Source organism: Penicillium vulpinum, assembly GCF_028829585.1.
Source record: "Penicillium vulpinum strain IBT 29486 chromosome Unknown utg000004l_segment0_segment0, whole genome shotgun sequence".
NCBI lineage: Eukaryota > Fungi > Ascomycota > Eurotiomycetes > Eurotiales > Aspergillaceae > Penicillium > Penicillium vulpinum.
The window spans coordinates 1,328,282-1,343,860 of record NW_026643244.1 but is presented as its reverse complement, the minus strand read 5'-3'; the positions used below and the strand labels follow the sequence as shown (position 1 = coordinate 1,343,860).

Here is a 15,579-nt window from a genome sequence, read left to right as displayed (position 1 = left end):
GTCCTGTAGGTCTTAGCCTCGGACTAGACACCTGGGCGACCCTACTATATCCAGACACGAATTACAAAAAAATTACACAGCACTCAGCTTCTTGCCAAAACGTTATTAATTTGACCGTAAAAGATTTATCTACTTCAACCTGATATGTAATCGAAGAACATCTGGCCCATCTATCATACAGCGGATTAGCTAATCATTTCGGATCGAGCCTCCATTACGATTCTTCGCCGACAGTCCGTCCGAGCTACATCACGTTTTCCGGATATATTCGGTGCACCAAGAAATTCTGAATTGACTAGGTTGTGGCCTTTGTACAGAACTAATTATCATGCGCCGCACAGCACTGCGGGCCATTGAGTCCGCGAAGCCACTCACACGAGCTCCTCGCGCCGTGTCAAGAAGCTTCTCTACCATCAATGACTCGGCCAAGGTAAGAGAGCCTCGTTAGGTCATGCGATGTATCGTTATTTATAACTGACAAATTGTTTATTTATCTATAGGATCCCGCCGAGCTAGAACAAATTACCACACTTCCAAATGGAGTTCGCGTCGCCACGGAATCATTACCGGGTCCCTTCGCTGGTGTCGGAGTCTACATCGATGCCGGATCTCGTTACGAAGATGAGAGCCTGCGTGGAGTGAGCCACATTATGGACCGTCTAGCCTTCAAGTCTACCAAGGCGCGCACCGGAGATGAAATGCTTGAGATTCTCGAGTCCCTCGGCGGTAACATCCAGTGTGCCTCATCCCGAGAGTCATTGATGTACCAGTCTGCCAGTTTCAACTCGGCGGTTCCTACCACGCTCGGTCTGCTTGCCGAAACCATCCGCGATCCCCTCATCACCGAAGAGGAGGTCATCCAACAACTCGCAACAGCGGAGTACGAGATTGGCGAGATTTGGGCGAAGCCGGAACTCATCCTTCCGGAATTGGTGCACATGACTGCATACGCCAACAACACTCTTGGTAATCCGCTATTGTGCCCAGAAGAACGGTTAGGCGAAATCAACAAGGCAGTAGTGGAGCGGTATAGAGAACTTTTCTTCAACCCAGACCGTATGGTGGTTGCGTTTGCCGGTGTGCCACATGGGGAGGCTGTTAAACTCACAGAGCAGTACTTTGGCGACATGAAATCGAAAGACATCAGCAAGATCAAGGGTCCTGTATTGTCAGGCACTGGAATTGAAACGACATTGTCTGATTCCCAAACGGCCGTCCACGAAGGCCAGGTGCCCACCGTTCCTTCGTTCACGCCTTCATCGACAATCAGCAGCCCGGCTGCTTCCCACAAAACACATACTTCACTTTTGTCGAAGCTTCCATTCCTTAAGAACCTCACCTCCAAGAACTCTACAGTCGAGCCTCTCCACTCATCTCTGGTTGAGCCATCCGCACTAAACATCCGCCAACCTGCTCACTACACAGGTGGCTTTATCGCACTCCCTTCGATTCCCCCGCCAGCGAGCCCCATGCTTCCTCGCCTGAGTCACATCCACCTTGCATTCGAGGCTCTCCCCATCTCCTCGCCTGATATCTATGCTCTCGCTACTCTTCAGACCCTCCTGGGTGGTGGTGGCTCATTCTCGGCTGGTGGCCCTGGAAAGGGTATGTACTCGCGACTCTACACTAACGTGCTGAACCAGCACGGTTGGGTCGAGAGCTGCATTGCTTTCAATCACAGCTACACGGATAGTGGAATCTTCGGAATTTCCGCATCCTGCAGCCCAACCCGTATCACGGAGATGCTCGAGGTCATGTGCCGTGAGCTGCAGGCCCTGACTTTGGATACTGGCTACAGCTCGCTGCAAGCGCAGGAAGTTAACCGCGCGAAGAACCAGCTCCGTTCCTCTCTGCTCATGAATCTGGAGTCTCGCATGGTCGAGCTCGAGGATCTTGGACGCCAGGTGCAGGTCCACGGCCGCAAGGTCAGTGTCCGGGAGATGTGTGAGCAAATTGAGGCTCTCACTGTCGAGGACCTCCGCCGTGTGGCTCGCAAGGTCTTCGGTGGCCAGGTCCACAACGAGGGTAAGGGCACTGGTAAGCCTACTGTTGTACTACAGGAGGGCGAGCTGGAAGGCTATAAGCTTCGGTCATTCCCCTGGGAGGAGGTCCAAGAACGGATTGCCCGGTGGAAGCTTGGCCGGCTGTAAATAAGTGATTTTATTCCTCTGGACTCGCGTGGACGTGTCGGAAATAAGGGTCATGTGGGTGAAGTTGCATCTAGAGGATGATCTGTAATTATAGACCATGGCCAGAATTTTGACCTTGTAGAACACACCTCTCTTTTAAAACAGGCTTTATTGAACACCTAGCCTTCCTCAACTCATACATTTTTATTCCTTTACATTTCTTTCCATTCACCACCTTTTCACAAACTTCATAAGATCACAATGTCACAAAAACAAATGACATCGTTGTCGGTGGGTCCAAGCTCCTCGCCGCTTTTCGGCAAAAAAGTCGGAGCGAAACCAGAGCGACTTTCCATCATTCAACCATCACCTTTAACTAGATCCCCTTCGTCATCCTCATCAAAATCGCCCAAAATGGTCAAGCTTACTGAAGTCGAAGACGAGCACTTCACCGACAAGCCCACTGCCACCAAGCACGACGCTCTCCTGGTCTCTGATGACGAGGATGACTACTCAGACACTGGTTAGTACCGAATCCCGATACCCAGACGGAACTCGCATCGCGCCATTGTCATTTGCATGGAAAATTGTTTCGATGGGAGGATCCTCTGCTCCCTAGGTTTCCTCCCATCCTCACAGTCCCCGATCTCAAACCCCCAACAACGCGACCTCGAAACCCCAGAAATGAACACAGTCGCAAATAAACATTAAGAACCTCATCTGACATGGTAATCAATGAATAACAGATTCCGAGATCTCCGAGGATGAGGATATCGATCTCGAGGCCGAGACGGTCTACGAGCGTATCGCCGCTCTGAAAGACATGATTCCTCCCTCCGCCCGTCGCACCGTCTCCAGCACCGTCTCTTCCATCACAGACCTCACTAAGGCCAGCCTTTCATTCAGCGGCAAGGCCCTCTGGATTATCAGCACCAGTGCTTTCCTGCTCGGTGTGCCATTCGCTTTGGCTTACGCTGAGGAGGAGCAGTACATCCAGATGGAGCGCGAGCAGGGAATGATCAAGGGAGCTAACGAGGTATGTGTCATGTGTTTTTATCTATTTTTGATTTATTGTTTTTATCGAAATTGCAACAATCATCTTGAAGCCCAGATTCGTGCTGTCATTGGCACAATTGACACCGTGTACATTGCCTCGGGTATTCGCGTTTCGGCAATCTTCAAAATTTCTTTCTTTTTCAACATTATCATCGCATGTCGTTTCGCGCTCTTCACTGGACTCCCAGTTCTTGAAACATTATACTAATTATGATTTCTATTCGCAGATGCTCACCCCCGGCATCGAGACCGAGAAGGTGGCTCAACCCACTCTGTAAATTAATACCACTTCGGAAAGCAGAGAGATTGTTGAATAATCCAGCGACACGATTATCGATCGCAAGACTTGGCGTCATGCAAACAGCCATACCCAAGCGCATGTCGGCGCGATTCTGTCACCTGGGATTTCCAATCACCCGTTTTGGGCCAGATCTCAAGATACAGGACTACAAGCACTTGGAAAGAGTTGGTTTCCCCAATTCTCCTGTTGGCTTGACTTGTTCGGATCTTTGTTATACTTCTTGTTTTTTTACTTCCTTTTATCTCCTCGCATCTCTCATGCTTTCTGACATTTTGGCTCCGGCAGCTTATGCATGCATGTATTTGTACAACCCCAATCATCTTTCTTCCTGTTTCTCTATACACCTTTTTTTCTTCTCACTCTATGTGCATGTCCAGGTAATGAAAACGGATGGGTTTGGTCATATTCTTTGCATTTTGTAGTCCTAGCTTTCTTACAGGGGCTGGAGAAAGAGGCCTACGAATACCTAAAATTGCATTGGATATATGTACTAAGTAGGCTCTCGAGGGAAATGTCTGGGATAGCCAGCTTGCCATTGCTGTGCTGAGCCCGCGGGTCATTGTCCTGGTACGCATGGAACGTGAAACAGAAAAATTGGGTATCATTATGCAAGATCGAGCACCGAAAAAAGGTCGCAAAAAGAAAGTAAAACCAGTTAAAATGTTCAGAGACTTCATGGCAATCCATGATAAAGCCACTCGAGGACGAATATCAACCCTCTGGTAAGCTGGCATCCTATCATCCGTAGATAGACTAAATACAAGGACGGGCCTGATTAGCATCATGCAAACATCTCAAACGCAACCGGGACATAAACATACCTCTTTCTCGCGAGCAGACTTGAGATTAATATGGAAGTCACGCCAAAGCTTATCGACTTCACCACTTCCAGTCATCATGTCGAGGACATCATTTGCATTTCGCGTCCTCCGCTTGATGCTCATATCGTTTCGTCGGAGGATCTCATCGGCTTCCATGTGGCCCGTACGATCGAGGAAGTCGATGACCCATTCATTGAGATGGTAGCGCCAGTGTGTGAGGGTGTGAGCGAGCTGGGCCCTCGCCTTGCATTGTCTGTTGAAACAAAAAGAAACATGGTTAGAGGGTGAGTAGATTGAAATGACTGTCCAAATCGAACTTACTTTCCCAGGAAATACCGGACATTCTCAGGAGGAATGATATGGCCATCCCGGTCACGGTCCTGTCCATCGTTGTGGTTATTGGAATTCTCATCACTGTCATCATTATCATCTTCCAGCGGCTCTAGCGTCTCCAGGGAATACGCTTTCCCGTAGAGCTTTATATCACTAGAAGCGGGATGTCCAGAGCGCCTACAAGCATCGCAGGGATGGTTCTCCTCTGTGGGGAAAGCAGCGATTTCGATGTGCGGTCGGGCCTGGAGGGCATAGACGAAACCGGGGTTCCAAACGGAGGAGATAAGCTGGGAACCAGCCCGACCCTTGACTTCATCTTCCAGCTTCATGAATGCCATCTTGTACATGTCGTCAGAGCGAGGGAAGGCCGGGTTTAGCTTGTTTTGCACCATCCAGCCGATGACGTCGCGGAAGTACTCCTTCGGCTGCTTATATGCATGCCGAGTGAACTCGAAGGGGATCTCCTCAGTGGGAACACCGAAATCATGCTCGTCTTCTAGGACAAAGTCGTCTTCATATCGGTCAAGGTTCTCGTTGGGATCAATGGCTGATTCCATGTCGCTGTCACCGTCGTCGTGATGCCGCCAGAGACCACGAGCAGTGGGACTGGCATCGCTGCCAGGTCGTTTAATCTCCTGCACATCTGAACCGTCTTCGTCTTCATCTTCATCTTCATCTTCATCTTCTTCGACGTCCTCTTCTTTCACACCAGCCCGTCTGCGGCGGAGGGCTTCAAGGTGCCTCATTCGCTTGTCTCGGGCAGATTCGACATTCCGGCCGCGAGTTCGACTTTTTTTAACAACTACACATGATTGGAATCAGCATAAATAAACGAACCTCGTGCGCTAATTGGTTCCTACCTGAATCTTGAAGGTCCTCCAAATCTTCTGCGATATCAAGTCTAGCCTGTTTCGAGATGTGGCGGGGAGTGTGAGGAGCTTGAGATGTTTCTTTCTCCTGTCCACGTCGGAGCCTCTTCACTGGCGAAGAGGGCGAAGGCTCGTCCGAGTCATCGTCGTCGCTTTTGGACACTATGGCTGACCTTGCTAATCTGCGCCTCTTGGCGGTCGAAGGAGCCACTGGCTCGTTTGAATCATCGTCGCTGAGTAAAACAGGTGAGCTTGAAGAATGACCGCCGCGCGTTAACCTGCGCCGGTTGGCCGCTGAAGAGGCTACAGGCTCATCTGAGTCGCTGGAGTCAATAGGTGACGTTGCGGCCTTTCGCTTGTGTGTTCGGCGCGGCCGGGATAGCTCCTCTGAATCAGAAGCATTTGTATTCTCAGTAGGTTCCTTTAAAAATTGTAAGGATCGCTGTGATTTCCGCGATTTGCCTTTCTTCACATCTTGGGTGTCCTCGCGCTTTGGTGGGCTGTGGACCACCACTTCGAGATTGTCAGGTGGCGCGGCTTGCTTTCTCTTCTGGGAGGCGGGGATGATAGGTTCGTCTAAGGATTCATTGTCCGGTCGATCTTCTACAAACAGTTCGTCTTTTAGATCTTAGCTTTCTGGTTGCATTGAGGAGAGATGGCATCACCGTACTCGTGGATTTATCAACGGACCCCGTCTTAGTGGGGAGCTTCGGCTGTTTCCTTTTGGGCGAAGTCTCCCTCTTGACCTTCGGAGGCTTTGGAGGACGGTATGTGCCCAAGCTTGGGTTGTCGTACGTGAGCGTTGCATATTTATTTTTCTCTGGAGTCACATCCGCTGAAGGCGAAGCGGTGGAAGTCGCAAAGGCAAGTCGCGTCTGCTTTTTCTTCGATTTGCGGGGTGGCATTGCGACTGAGGGTCAAAAAACCGAATGGGCTGGATTGGGAGACGGAAAGGTAGGTTTATATGACCAGGTAGGTCATAGCAAATTCACCGAAAAGGAAATATATCCAAAGAAGAATTAAGCTTGAGTCTGCCAGATCAAAGTGGGACCTTCGCTGTCGCGGATCACCGCGTTGGGATCACGAGAACACGTGATCGTTATACTTGTAAGATCAAATCACCTTGAGGAGCTTTGGATGAAGAAAACTTTGTGAAATTTATTCTCGATATAAGGAGATACTTACTAGAAGCTGTGCTTTTGATAAAAATAACAAGATGAAAGTGAGAGGGGCATACATATGGTAACTACAAATGCTTCGGACTGATACTAACTCTACTGTAAAGTGAATGGAGTAATCGATCAAAATATATATTGAATACGGTACATTAACGATTCTGTCCATTTAAAAGAAACATAGATTTCATATGTATGCCGATGCAGGCATGGTTTGAACAAACCAGCTGCTATGCGAGTATCCATAGAAGATGGAAGCAAAAAGACCAGGATGACCAAGATCAAAGCTATTTGTAAGATGTTGGTTATTTGTAAGAACGTAGAGCTCTCTCAAGATATATAAAGCTATGCATATTTCTGGCGGAGCTCTTCTTTGAATCTTTCTACTAAAATCATACCTATTTTCTAGCCTACTATTAACGAAAACAAGTCGAAGACTTATTATCTCTCGGTTTTATGTTTTTTGAGCTACTCCTAGTTTGAAGACTAGCCATGTAGCACGTACTAAATAGACAGGATAGCAGAAAAACCGAGAGGGTACTCCGTATACAAAGTACTATAATATTGCCCTAACTTGATCGACATCTCTCCAGGGCTATAAGGGTAAAGCCAGCCCTATATCCAGCCTGAAAGCATCCCCAATCGCTTATTTCCTACTTGTTTGGTTTAGTGTAGTTGATTCTCAAGCTCTTATTTCTACCGTATTCCTTCGTCATTTACCCTATTGGTGGAGTTGATTTTCTCCCAAGCCACTGCCATCCAGGCCGCCGATTCGTGGAAACTCACCAATTTCATCTCGACCGGAACAAAAGCTTGAAAAATATCCTCGAACCCCAGATCAATATTACCCCAGGTCCTGCCCGGGCTTTTGAGAAAGCTCCACACCAATGAGAAATTGAATAGACGCGAGATATACTTTGGGCATGTGCCATTGACTCCAGATACCCCACCACTCAGCGATCCTGGAGACAGGGCTCCCCGTTATCAAAAATGCCAAAATAATCTTAGTGTATCTGGGGGTAGTTGATTCTGGGGATGGTCTGATCCACTCATGGGGTTTCCCTGCTCACATGGACTGGGGTTTCAGTTTTCGCCCCCGAAATGCCCTAATCGTTTCTCTTGTTATATAGCTGCAGTCTCCGCCCACTTACGTACCCTTCTGAAGTGTAGCTCATCTTTAACTGTTCTCTCACATTACTCGAGAGATACGGTTGCTCATCTATCGTTGCCTTTCTTGAATATATTGGTAGAGCTTCAACCTCATCCTATTGTTAAACCAGTCCCATACCGTCAAAATGGGCCGCTTTACCATGACCCGCAAGCGGGCGTACAACTGGTTAGTACATAGCCATCTACTTCGGAGAGCATACCCTAACCACGGTTTTCTAGGTACATCTCTTGTGTCGCAGCATCATGCATGGTGCTCTACGGTTACGATGCGTCCGTGTTTAACTCCGTCCAGGGTTCTAAGAACTGGCTGGCTTGGATGAACCACCCAAATGCCAACACTATCGGCTCAATTAATACAGCATACACGGTCGGCGCTATTTTCGGTGGTTTCTTCCTGGGAGGTCCATGTGCCGATTTCCTGGGCCGCAAGCTTGGAATGGCCATTGGCTGTGTTTTGGTTATCGTTGCCACATTTATGCAGACCTTTTCTCCTCGTCACGACCTTGCTTGCTTCCTTGCAGGTAGATGCATCATTGGTATTGGTCAGGGTATTGCATTGAGTAAGTCTCTTGTTGATAGCGTGGGTTCGAATGCATGAACTGACGGCGTTACTTTGCAGCTGCTGGCCCTATCTACATTGGTGAGCTGGCTCCACCAGAGATCCGTGGTAAGATCATGACCTTCTGGCAGATGTTCTACTCTGTTGGATCGTTCATCTGCTTCTGGATTAACTATGCCTGCACCAATAACGTTGAAAAGTTGGGCGAGTGGGACTGGAGACTGGTTGTTATTTTCCAACTTTTGGTCCCTACTCTGATCCTTGCTCTTCTGCCAACTGTTCCTGGCAGCCCTCGGTGGTGAGTATCTTGAAATTATTTCCGTTGATTCCGGGCAATTCTGACCATCATTAGGTATGTCAAGAAAGGCCAGAACGAGAAGGCCCGTGAAGCTCTTTCAAGAGTTCGTGATACCGAGGAGGAAGTTGAGCGTGAACTGATGGAAATTCGCGAGGCACTCGAATACGAGAGGGAAGCTATCTCTAGCAACTACTCTGCTCTCTGGAAGGACAAGTCGCTCCGCAAGCGCATGGTTCTGGCTCTGATTCTCAATGCCGGTCAACAGATCACTGGACAAGGCTCTCTCAACTCATACTCTACCAAGATCTACCAAAAAGTGTTTAGCAGCGACAGTCAAATTGCTCTGATCAACGCCTTGAACTCCACCTTTGGAATTTTCTTCACCTTGAACGCTATCTGGATTATTGATCGTTTCGGAAGAAAGTTCCTTCTGATTGTCGGTGGTATCGGCATGGGCTTGTGCATGATTATTGTCTCTGCCGTCGAAACTGAAACACCCGTGCTCGCAAACGGATCCAAGTCGGAGCCTGTTGGTATAGCGATTGTGTTCCTTCTGTTCTTGTTCATCTTATTCTGTAAGTTCCCTCTACCTACAGCCCCAACACCCCCCGCAAACGAAACTCCACTAACAGTATCTCTTAGACAAACCATCTTGGGGTGCAACTGTATGGATTTGGACGTCCGAGGTTTTCTCAATGAACGTCCGCGCCCAAGCTGTGGGCATGGCATCGCAGACTCAGAATGTCGCCAACGCCATCGTCCAGCAATTCTTCCCTCTTTTCCTCGAGAACGAGGGCTTCTATGCCTTCTACATGTTTGCGGGTATCAACTTCCTACTTGCTGCCTTCGTTTGGTTCTTCATCCCCGAGACCAAGATGGTTCCTCTCGAGGAGATCGATACTCTGTTCGGTGGTGCCAACCACGTTACTCAAGGAGAGGAGGTCATGGCAAACCAGAAGGCGGCTCGGATCGGCCACGAAGAAAACGAGAAGGCTGATACTGTTACTGTGGAGCATGCTAAGAACTAGGGGGGTTATGCCTAAGTTATGGGTTTGGTATACCAGTTGTGGTATTTATGTCTGAAAATGTTATATAAGATACCTCAGACTTGTGTTTAGCAAGCAGTATTTAATGCAAATGCGACGAGCGCGTTTTACGAAGCCCGCTTGTTCGTTTTCTACTTAATATGTCATATTGGAATGAGTCAAAGAGCAGATATATTTCTTGATTTTGATATGATGCAATATTTGGCTAGTTCTTGAATCATTCAAGCGGGAGAAGGCATCTTTATAAATTGTGATAATGTTCTTTTCTTGCATACTTGACTTGTGAAATCAATGCCTAGAACGGGACTTGGGTAGATGGATTTAACGGATTTAGGGGCGGGTCACCATGGCGGGCCGCTGGTGGAGAATAAAAGTGGGCTGTCATCCTTTGTCTGACAGTACTCCTCTCTTACATCTGGCAACTTCTAAACCATCCATCGCGGTATAGAAGGGCATCACTCAATTAGTCCCGATTTTGGGGGACCGCTATAGAGGGAATGGCTGGCCGCTCATCGGCCTATGGCCGAGCGTGTTTAGGTTGCTTCAAAACCAAATGTAAGTGTATTCCTCGTACTGAGGGCAATGGATGCGAAAGGTCAGTCTGAGATGCTTTTTGGTGGCGGATCTCTGCTTGAAATCCCTGAACCGTGGACACTCACTAACACCTTATATAGGTGCCACCGTCTCAAGCGCCCATGCCATCCCGCCGATGAGCTACGCCGTCGCGATAAAAAGCAAAAGTCGTCGGACGCTCGTATCGCACAACTCGAGGGCACGCTCGGCCAGCTAGTCTCACTGCTTCGGGTAGGTAATGTTGACGTGAGCGCTACGGGCAGCGTCCATAGCGACAGAGTTAATGCATGGTCGCAACAACAGCAATCATCGCCGCAACACCAACAGCATCAACAACAGCCACCCCCTCCTACCATTCCATTCCCAGATGTGGTCGCAGAAGGGACTGAAGGGGGCCGCACTGTAGAGGGCTCGCACGCTGCTTTTATCAACGAAGACGACAACGATACTGACTCCGACGCCGTTGATGCCTCTACTTCCTGGTGGGAGATGAACAATGCGAATGGGTCCAGCGCCAATAGTATCCCTATAGCCACCCCCTCGTCCTCAACCGTATCAGGCACGTCTACATCGCCCTCTGTCTTTCCGTCTTCTGAATCGTTATCTCTTAACTCCTTCCGGTCGCGTATGCTGCACCACTTCCCCTTTGTCCATTTGCCTGCCCACCTTACGGCTGAGCAATTGCGACTAGACCGGCCGTTCCTGTTCCAAGCTATTGTTTGCGTGACATCGGTGTCAGTTGAAGACAAGAGGGCAAGCTCCCTCGAACTGAAGTGTGCACTCTGTGAGAGGATATTTCTTCAAGAGCTGCCGCAGCAGAAACAGCAGCAACAAAAACAGCAAACAGTTGATCTGCTACTTGGTCTCCTTGTCTATATTGCGTGGGGCTGGGAGCACCTGCGCAGCCGTCGCAGTCTGTCTCGACTCATGGGGGTGGCCATATCGTTGGTCGGGGACCTGCGTTTTCTGGATCAATCTGTACCGGAAATCACACGCACAATAAGCCACCTGGAACCAAAAGGTGGATTTGATGAGGCGTATGGCAACACGACAGCGGGTGCTGGGGCGACTGATGCCCAGCCCTATCTCGAGCGTCAGCGAGCCATTCTAGGCTGCTTTGTGCTTGGGTCGGCGGTCTCAGCCCACTTCCCCGAGGTCGATGCGCCACGGTGGATACCTCAGATGGACGAGGGCATTACTGCCCTTATAGCCAGCGGTCACAGCGTCGGCACAGAATGTCCGTCTGATGCTGCCCTGGCTATTCAGGTCCGCCTGCAGCTGCTGGCCATGAAGGCTGCTCAGGTCTGGGAGCGAGCCCAACTCCCCGACCATCCCCCGCCGGAGTCTCTTTCGATTCAATCCCTTTTTTACATCAAGACGTTGATGAGCCAGCTGCAAGAGCTTAGGGCTTCTGTTCCTCCAGCATGCCAGCAGCACTTTGGTAGGTATCCGGCTCAGCCCAGATTTGAATCCATAAGATCAAATAGTGATTGCTAATCGAAAATAGGCCTCCTTGCTCAGACGTACTACACAGAGATGTGCATTATTGAGAGCGTCCACATCCAAGACTCCGCTCGCCCGCCACCGCCGATATGTGGACCTACCCGCATCTCCTGCTTTTGGCAGTCAGCACTGACAATCAAGTCGTGTATGTCGACTTTTCTGACCTTCTCGCCTTCTGGGTTCCGTGGTATTTCTTTCATCCAGTGGGCTCAGCTGGCACGATGCGTGGCTACTCTGCACCAGCTTAGCACACTACAGGAGCCTGGCTGGGATCCAGCCACTATTCACAGGCTTGTCGATCTGCCAACCATGCTATCCCACACTGCAGACAAGCTAGAGCTCGCTGCTGTTGAAGCTGGCGAGCAACCGGCGTCAGCCGACGGTGTATTCACGCAATTGGCTCGCGGTCTACGCCTGTTCCAATCAGTATATCACGATAGAGGAGCGCTGATCCAACAGGAAAAGGAACATAGAGCAAAAGAAGCAGGAGATAGAGCAGGGAGTAGAGCGGATGCGGGTACAGCGACAGTTGCGACTACGGAAGCAGATACAAATGCTTTGACATACAGCCATCAGGCAGGACACTCAACGAGTCCCACATCATGGCTGGATCAGTTTTTTGTTGAATATGAAGATCAGATGATACCTACTTTATAGAGGCTGGACATAATTTTACTACTAGTAAATGTACATACTCATCATGAGGCAGTATTACACATGTACAATGAGCTACATTTCATTTTCATAGCTTCCGCACTATTAGAGAGGCGTAAACAAGATTGAATCTAATGCATTATTTAATTTTGCTAAGATGCCTGCATTGTCTTGCTTTTACTGCCTGGTTCAGAGATCTACCCAGAAACCAATGAACGGGAAATTACCTTTTTGGGCCACAACTGTAAAAAGCTCGAGCTGTTCTGAAACTACAATCAACCAGGTAGCCAGGTGCTGTAATGATTCCAATTCTTCTTATTATTATTGACATGGTGCTATCTAGCTTAGAAGGCCGGAGATACCTCTATAAGTCCGACATATAGGGGCAGGACTAAGGACCGGATTTCCAGATTCCGGTTCCGACTTGCAGCAATTAGCCCTAAAGAGCTTCACTCACTCAGTATGATTCCGGTCCCTGTCCTAAACTCCTACTCCTTTTCTACTCTTATGTAGTCGGAATGTTATCTTATATAAATTCCAATGGCTGCACGCTATCTTTCGTCCAGATGACTATTAACACAGTTCTTGGCATTAGGACGGAGAAAGTGAGAATCAGCTCTAGTGCTAGCCACGAACACGATCGCAACCGTGACTATGACCGACTCCAGCAAGCTAGTTGACATGGGCAATTTAATGCCAGAGGATACTGGCACTGTTGAGAAGTACGGCCCCGATAGCGTTACTTCTACGAAAGAGGCCGCAGACGACGACAGCAAGTTTCCCACCGGCCTGCCCTTATGGTCCATCCTAGGTCCTGTTACAATCGCCTACTTTCTCGTCTTCCTTGACATGTGTGTCGTGTCTACCGCAACTCCCGCCATCACACAACGATTCAACTCTCTGGTCGACGTTGGCTGGTATGGTGGCGCATACCAGCTCGGTAGCTCTGCCCTCCAGCCGCTCACTGGCAAGATCTACAGCCACTTTAATATCAAGGTAGGTCATTCTGTAATTTCTTAAGAAAGAAAAGTGAAGATTCCTAACGTTGGAAAACAGTGGTCCTTCCTCGTCTTCTTCTTTATCTTCGAGCTCGGATCCGTCATCTGTGGAGCCGCCGTCTCGTCTTCTATGTTCATTGTTGGCAGAGCCATTGCCGGTGCTGGCTCATCAGGCATCTCAAATGGCGCCATGACTATCATCTCGGTCATACTGCCGCCCAGGAAGCAAGCCCAGTTTCTGGGTCTCAACATGGGCATCGGCCAGCTCGGTATCGCCTTGGGTCCTATTATTGGTGGTGCATTCACCCAAAATGTTACATGGCGTTGGTGTAAGTGGTTTGGTCTTTTTTCTTTTGCATTGAGATCCCTAGATGCCATCACCTTGCTAATTCCTTCTCTTGCAGGCTTTTACATCAACCTTCCTATTGGCGGCGCTCTGGCTATTCTGCTCTTCCTCTTCAAGGTCCCCGAGCCGACCACCAAGCTGCCTCCCAGACAAGTCCTCGGCACAGCCATCAAATCTCTGGATCTTCCAGGATTCATGCTCATTAGCCCCGCTGCCGTCATGTTTTTGCTTGCATTGCAATACGGCGGCACGGTACACCCGTGGAATAGCTCTATTGTTATCGGCCTTCTAGTTGGCGCCGCTGTCACATTTATTATCTTCCTCGTCTGGGAATATTACCAGGGAGATAATGCCATGGTACCATTTGCCATGATCAAAAACCGTACTGTGTGGTCTGCTGCGGGTAACTTGTTTTTCCTTCTCGGGGCTATTTTGGTGGCTGAGTACTACCTCGCCATTTACTTCCAAACCGTGCTCAACAATGGGCCTATCATGAGTGGTGTGCACATGCTTCCATCGACTTTAGGCTTGGTTATATTCACTATGCTCGCGGGAATGATGAGTTCGTTGTCACCATTTCTAGAAACTAAAATCCATGATCAAACTAACGTTTTGCAGCCGAGATCTTGGGCTATTACCTGCCCTGGAACCTGGGGGAAGCTCCATGACCGCTATTGGATATGGCCTCATGTCCATGATTAAGCCCACGACTTCATCCTCAAAATGGATTGGGTACCAGATCCTCTATGGTGTTGGCAGTGGTGCTATGACATCGGCGGTAAGCTTAGTTCTGAGTTTTCTATCTCCTCTCCTAAATTTGATTTTGCTAACTTAATTCTACCTGAAGCCCTACGTAGCTATCCAAAACCTTGTCCCCCCTCCGCAGATCCCAATTGCTATGGCTATCATCATCTTCTGGCAAAATATGGGCGGTGCCGTTTTCCTCATTGCTGCCAATTCCGTCTTCACCAATGGGCTACGAAAAGAGCTTCAGAAGCACATCAACGAGATTGGCGTTAACCCGGACATCCTCATTAGCTCCGGACTCAGCTCAATCCGAAGCCTTGTTTCGGGCGATAAGCTCACAGCCGCGCTCGAGTGCTATACCACGGCAATTGACCATGTCATGTATCTGGGTATTGGACTCAGCGTGGCTACGTTTGTCTTTGGCTGGGGTCTAGGATGGGTTGATATCCGGAAGGTGAAGAAGCTGCAAGCCATTAAGGGAGATTCGCCAACTGCACTGAATACTAAGGAGGATGTGGACTCTACCACTGAGAATTCCACTACAGTTTAAGATAGAAAAGGGATAATGGTTCGATTGATTGTGTGACTAGGTCACATAGCTCTTTTGGAGCACTGGCCAGTTGTTGGAATATTCGGTGTGAGGTTTTAATTTTATTTTCGTGTTTAGTTCAACCTCGATCTTAGGAGGATAGCTAGAGCTTTAGAGAGTAATTTCGGTAGACACTGGTGCTAGGCTATTCCATAGAGGAGTGCTATTGTTGTTGTATTCTATGACCTTCTGCACAGTAGCATAGGGACATGTCAAACTAGAGAATTATGTACATTTCATGCACCTATAGAGATCAACTCCCTCTCAATAATCTAGCAGTGTTACCGGTTGGCTGCTCATACTTCTCATGTGAGATAGATACAAGATATTCCAATGAGATCTTTATCAGTCGCTCCCTCTAACGACGCTGTTTCGGGGTAGTCTTATACTATGTTGAATGTTGAACGACGGG

At 48.8% G+C, this 15,579-nt stretch overlaps 6 protein-coding genes across 6 annotated transcripts; 5 read left to right on the top strand and 1 right to left on the bottom strand.

Annotated features, from left to right (window-relative positions):
* Positions 1–328: 328 nt before the first annotated feature.
* N7479_009069 (mitochondrial-processing protease subunit alpha) lies at positions 329–2,150 on the top strand (the record flags this gene model as incomplete). The annotated part of the gene is made up of 2 exons (XM_057256762.1): positions 329–430; positions 501–2,150. The coding sequence occupies 2 exons, from the start codon at positions 329–331 to the stop codon at positions 2,148–2,150; spliced, it is 1,752 nt and encodes a 583-aa protein (XP_057104220.1).
* A 240-nt stretch (positions 2,151–2,390) lies between these two features.
* Positions 2,391–3,509, top strand: N7479_009068 (mitochondrial import receptor subunit TOM22; the record flags this gene model as incomplete). The annotated part of the gene is made up of 3 exons (XM_057256761.1): positions 2,391–2,652; positions 2,876–3,165; positions 3,413–3,509. 3 exons carry the CDS (start codon positions 2,391–2,393, stop codon positions 3,461–3,463), a joined length of 603 nt encoding a protein of 200 aa, XP_057104219.1. The 3' UTR covers positions 3,464–3,509.
* Positions 3,510–4,197: 688 nt separating this feature from the next.
* Positions 4,198–6,414, bottom strand: N7479_009067 (uncharacterized protein; the record flags this gene model as incomplete). The annotated part of the gene is made up of 5 exons (XM_057256760.1): positions 4,198–4,221; positions 4,308–4,560; positions 4,629–5,442; positions 5,501–6,127; positions 6,180–6,414. The coding sequence occupies 5 exons, from the start codon at positions 6,412–6,414 to the stop codon at positions 4,198–4,200; spliced, it is 1,953 nt and encodes a 650-aa protein (XP_057104218.1).
* Positions 6,415–7,979: 1,565 nt separating this feature from the next.
* N7479_009066 (putative MFS sugar transporter) lies at positions 7,980–9,739 on the top strand (the record flags this gene model as incomplete). The annotated part of the gene is made up of 5 exons (XM_057256759.1): positions 7,980–8,020; positions 8,074–8,414; positions 8,474–8,711; positions 8,766–9,286; positions 9,354–9,739. 5 exons carry the CDS (start codon positions 7,980–7,982, stop codon positions 9,737–9,739), a joined length of 1,527 nt encoding a protein of 508 aa, XP_057104217.1.
* A 515-nt stretch (positions 9,740–10,254) lies between these two features.
* Positions 10,255–12,490, top strand: N7479_009065 (uncharacterized protein; the record flags this gene model as incomplete). Its single annotated transcript, XM_057256758.1, has 3 exons — positions 10,255–10,352; positions 10,432–11,816; positions 11,838–12,490. The coding sequence occupies 3 exons, from the start codon at positions 10,255–10,257 to the stop codon at positions 12,488–12,490; spliced, it is 2,136 nt and encodes a 711-aa protein (XP_057104216.1).
* A 651-nt stretch (positions 12,491–13,141) lies between these two features.
* N7479_009064 (MDR family MFS transporter) lies at positions 13,142–15,128 on the top strand (the record flags this gene model as incomplete). Its single annotated transcript, XM_057256757.1, has 5 exons — positions 13,142–13,483; positions 13,544–13,814; positions 13,890–14,400; positions 14,450–14,609; positions 14,679–15,128. 5 exons carry the CDS (start codon positions 13,142–13,144, stop codon positions 15,126–15,128), a joined length of 1,734 nt encoding a protein of 577 aa, XP_057104215.1.
* Positions 15,129–15,579: the final 451 nt, after the last annotated feature.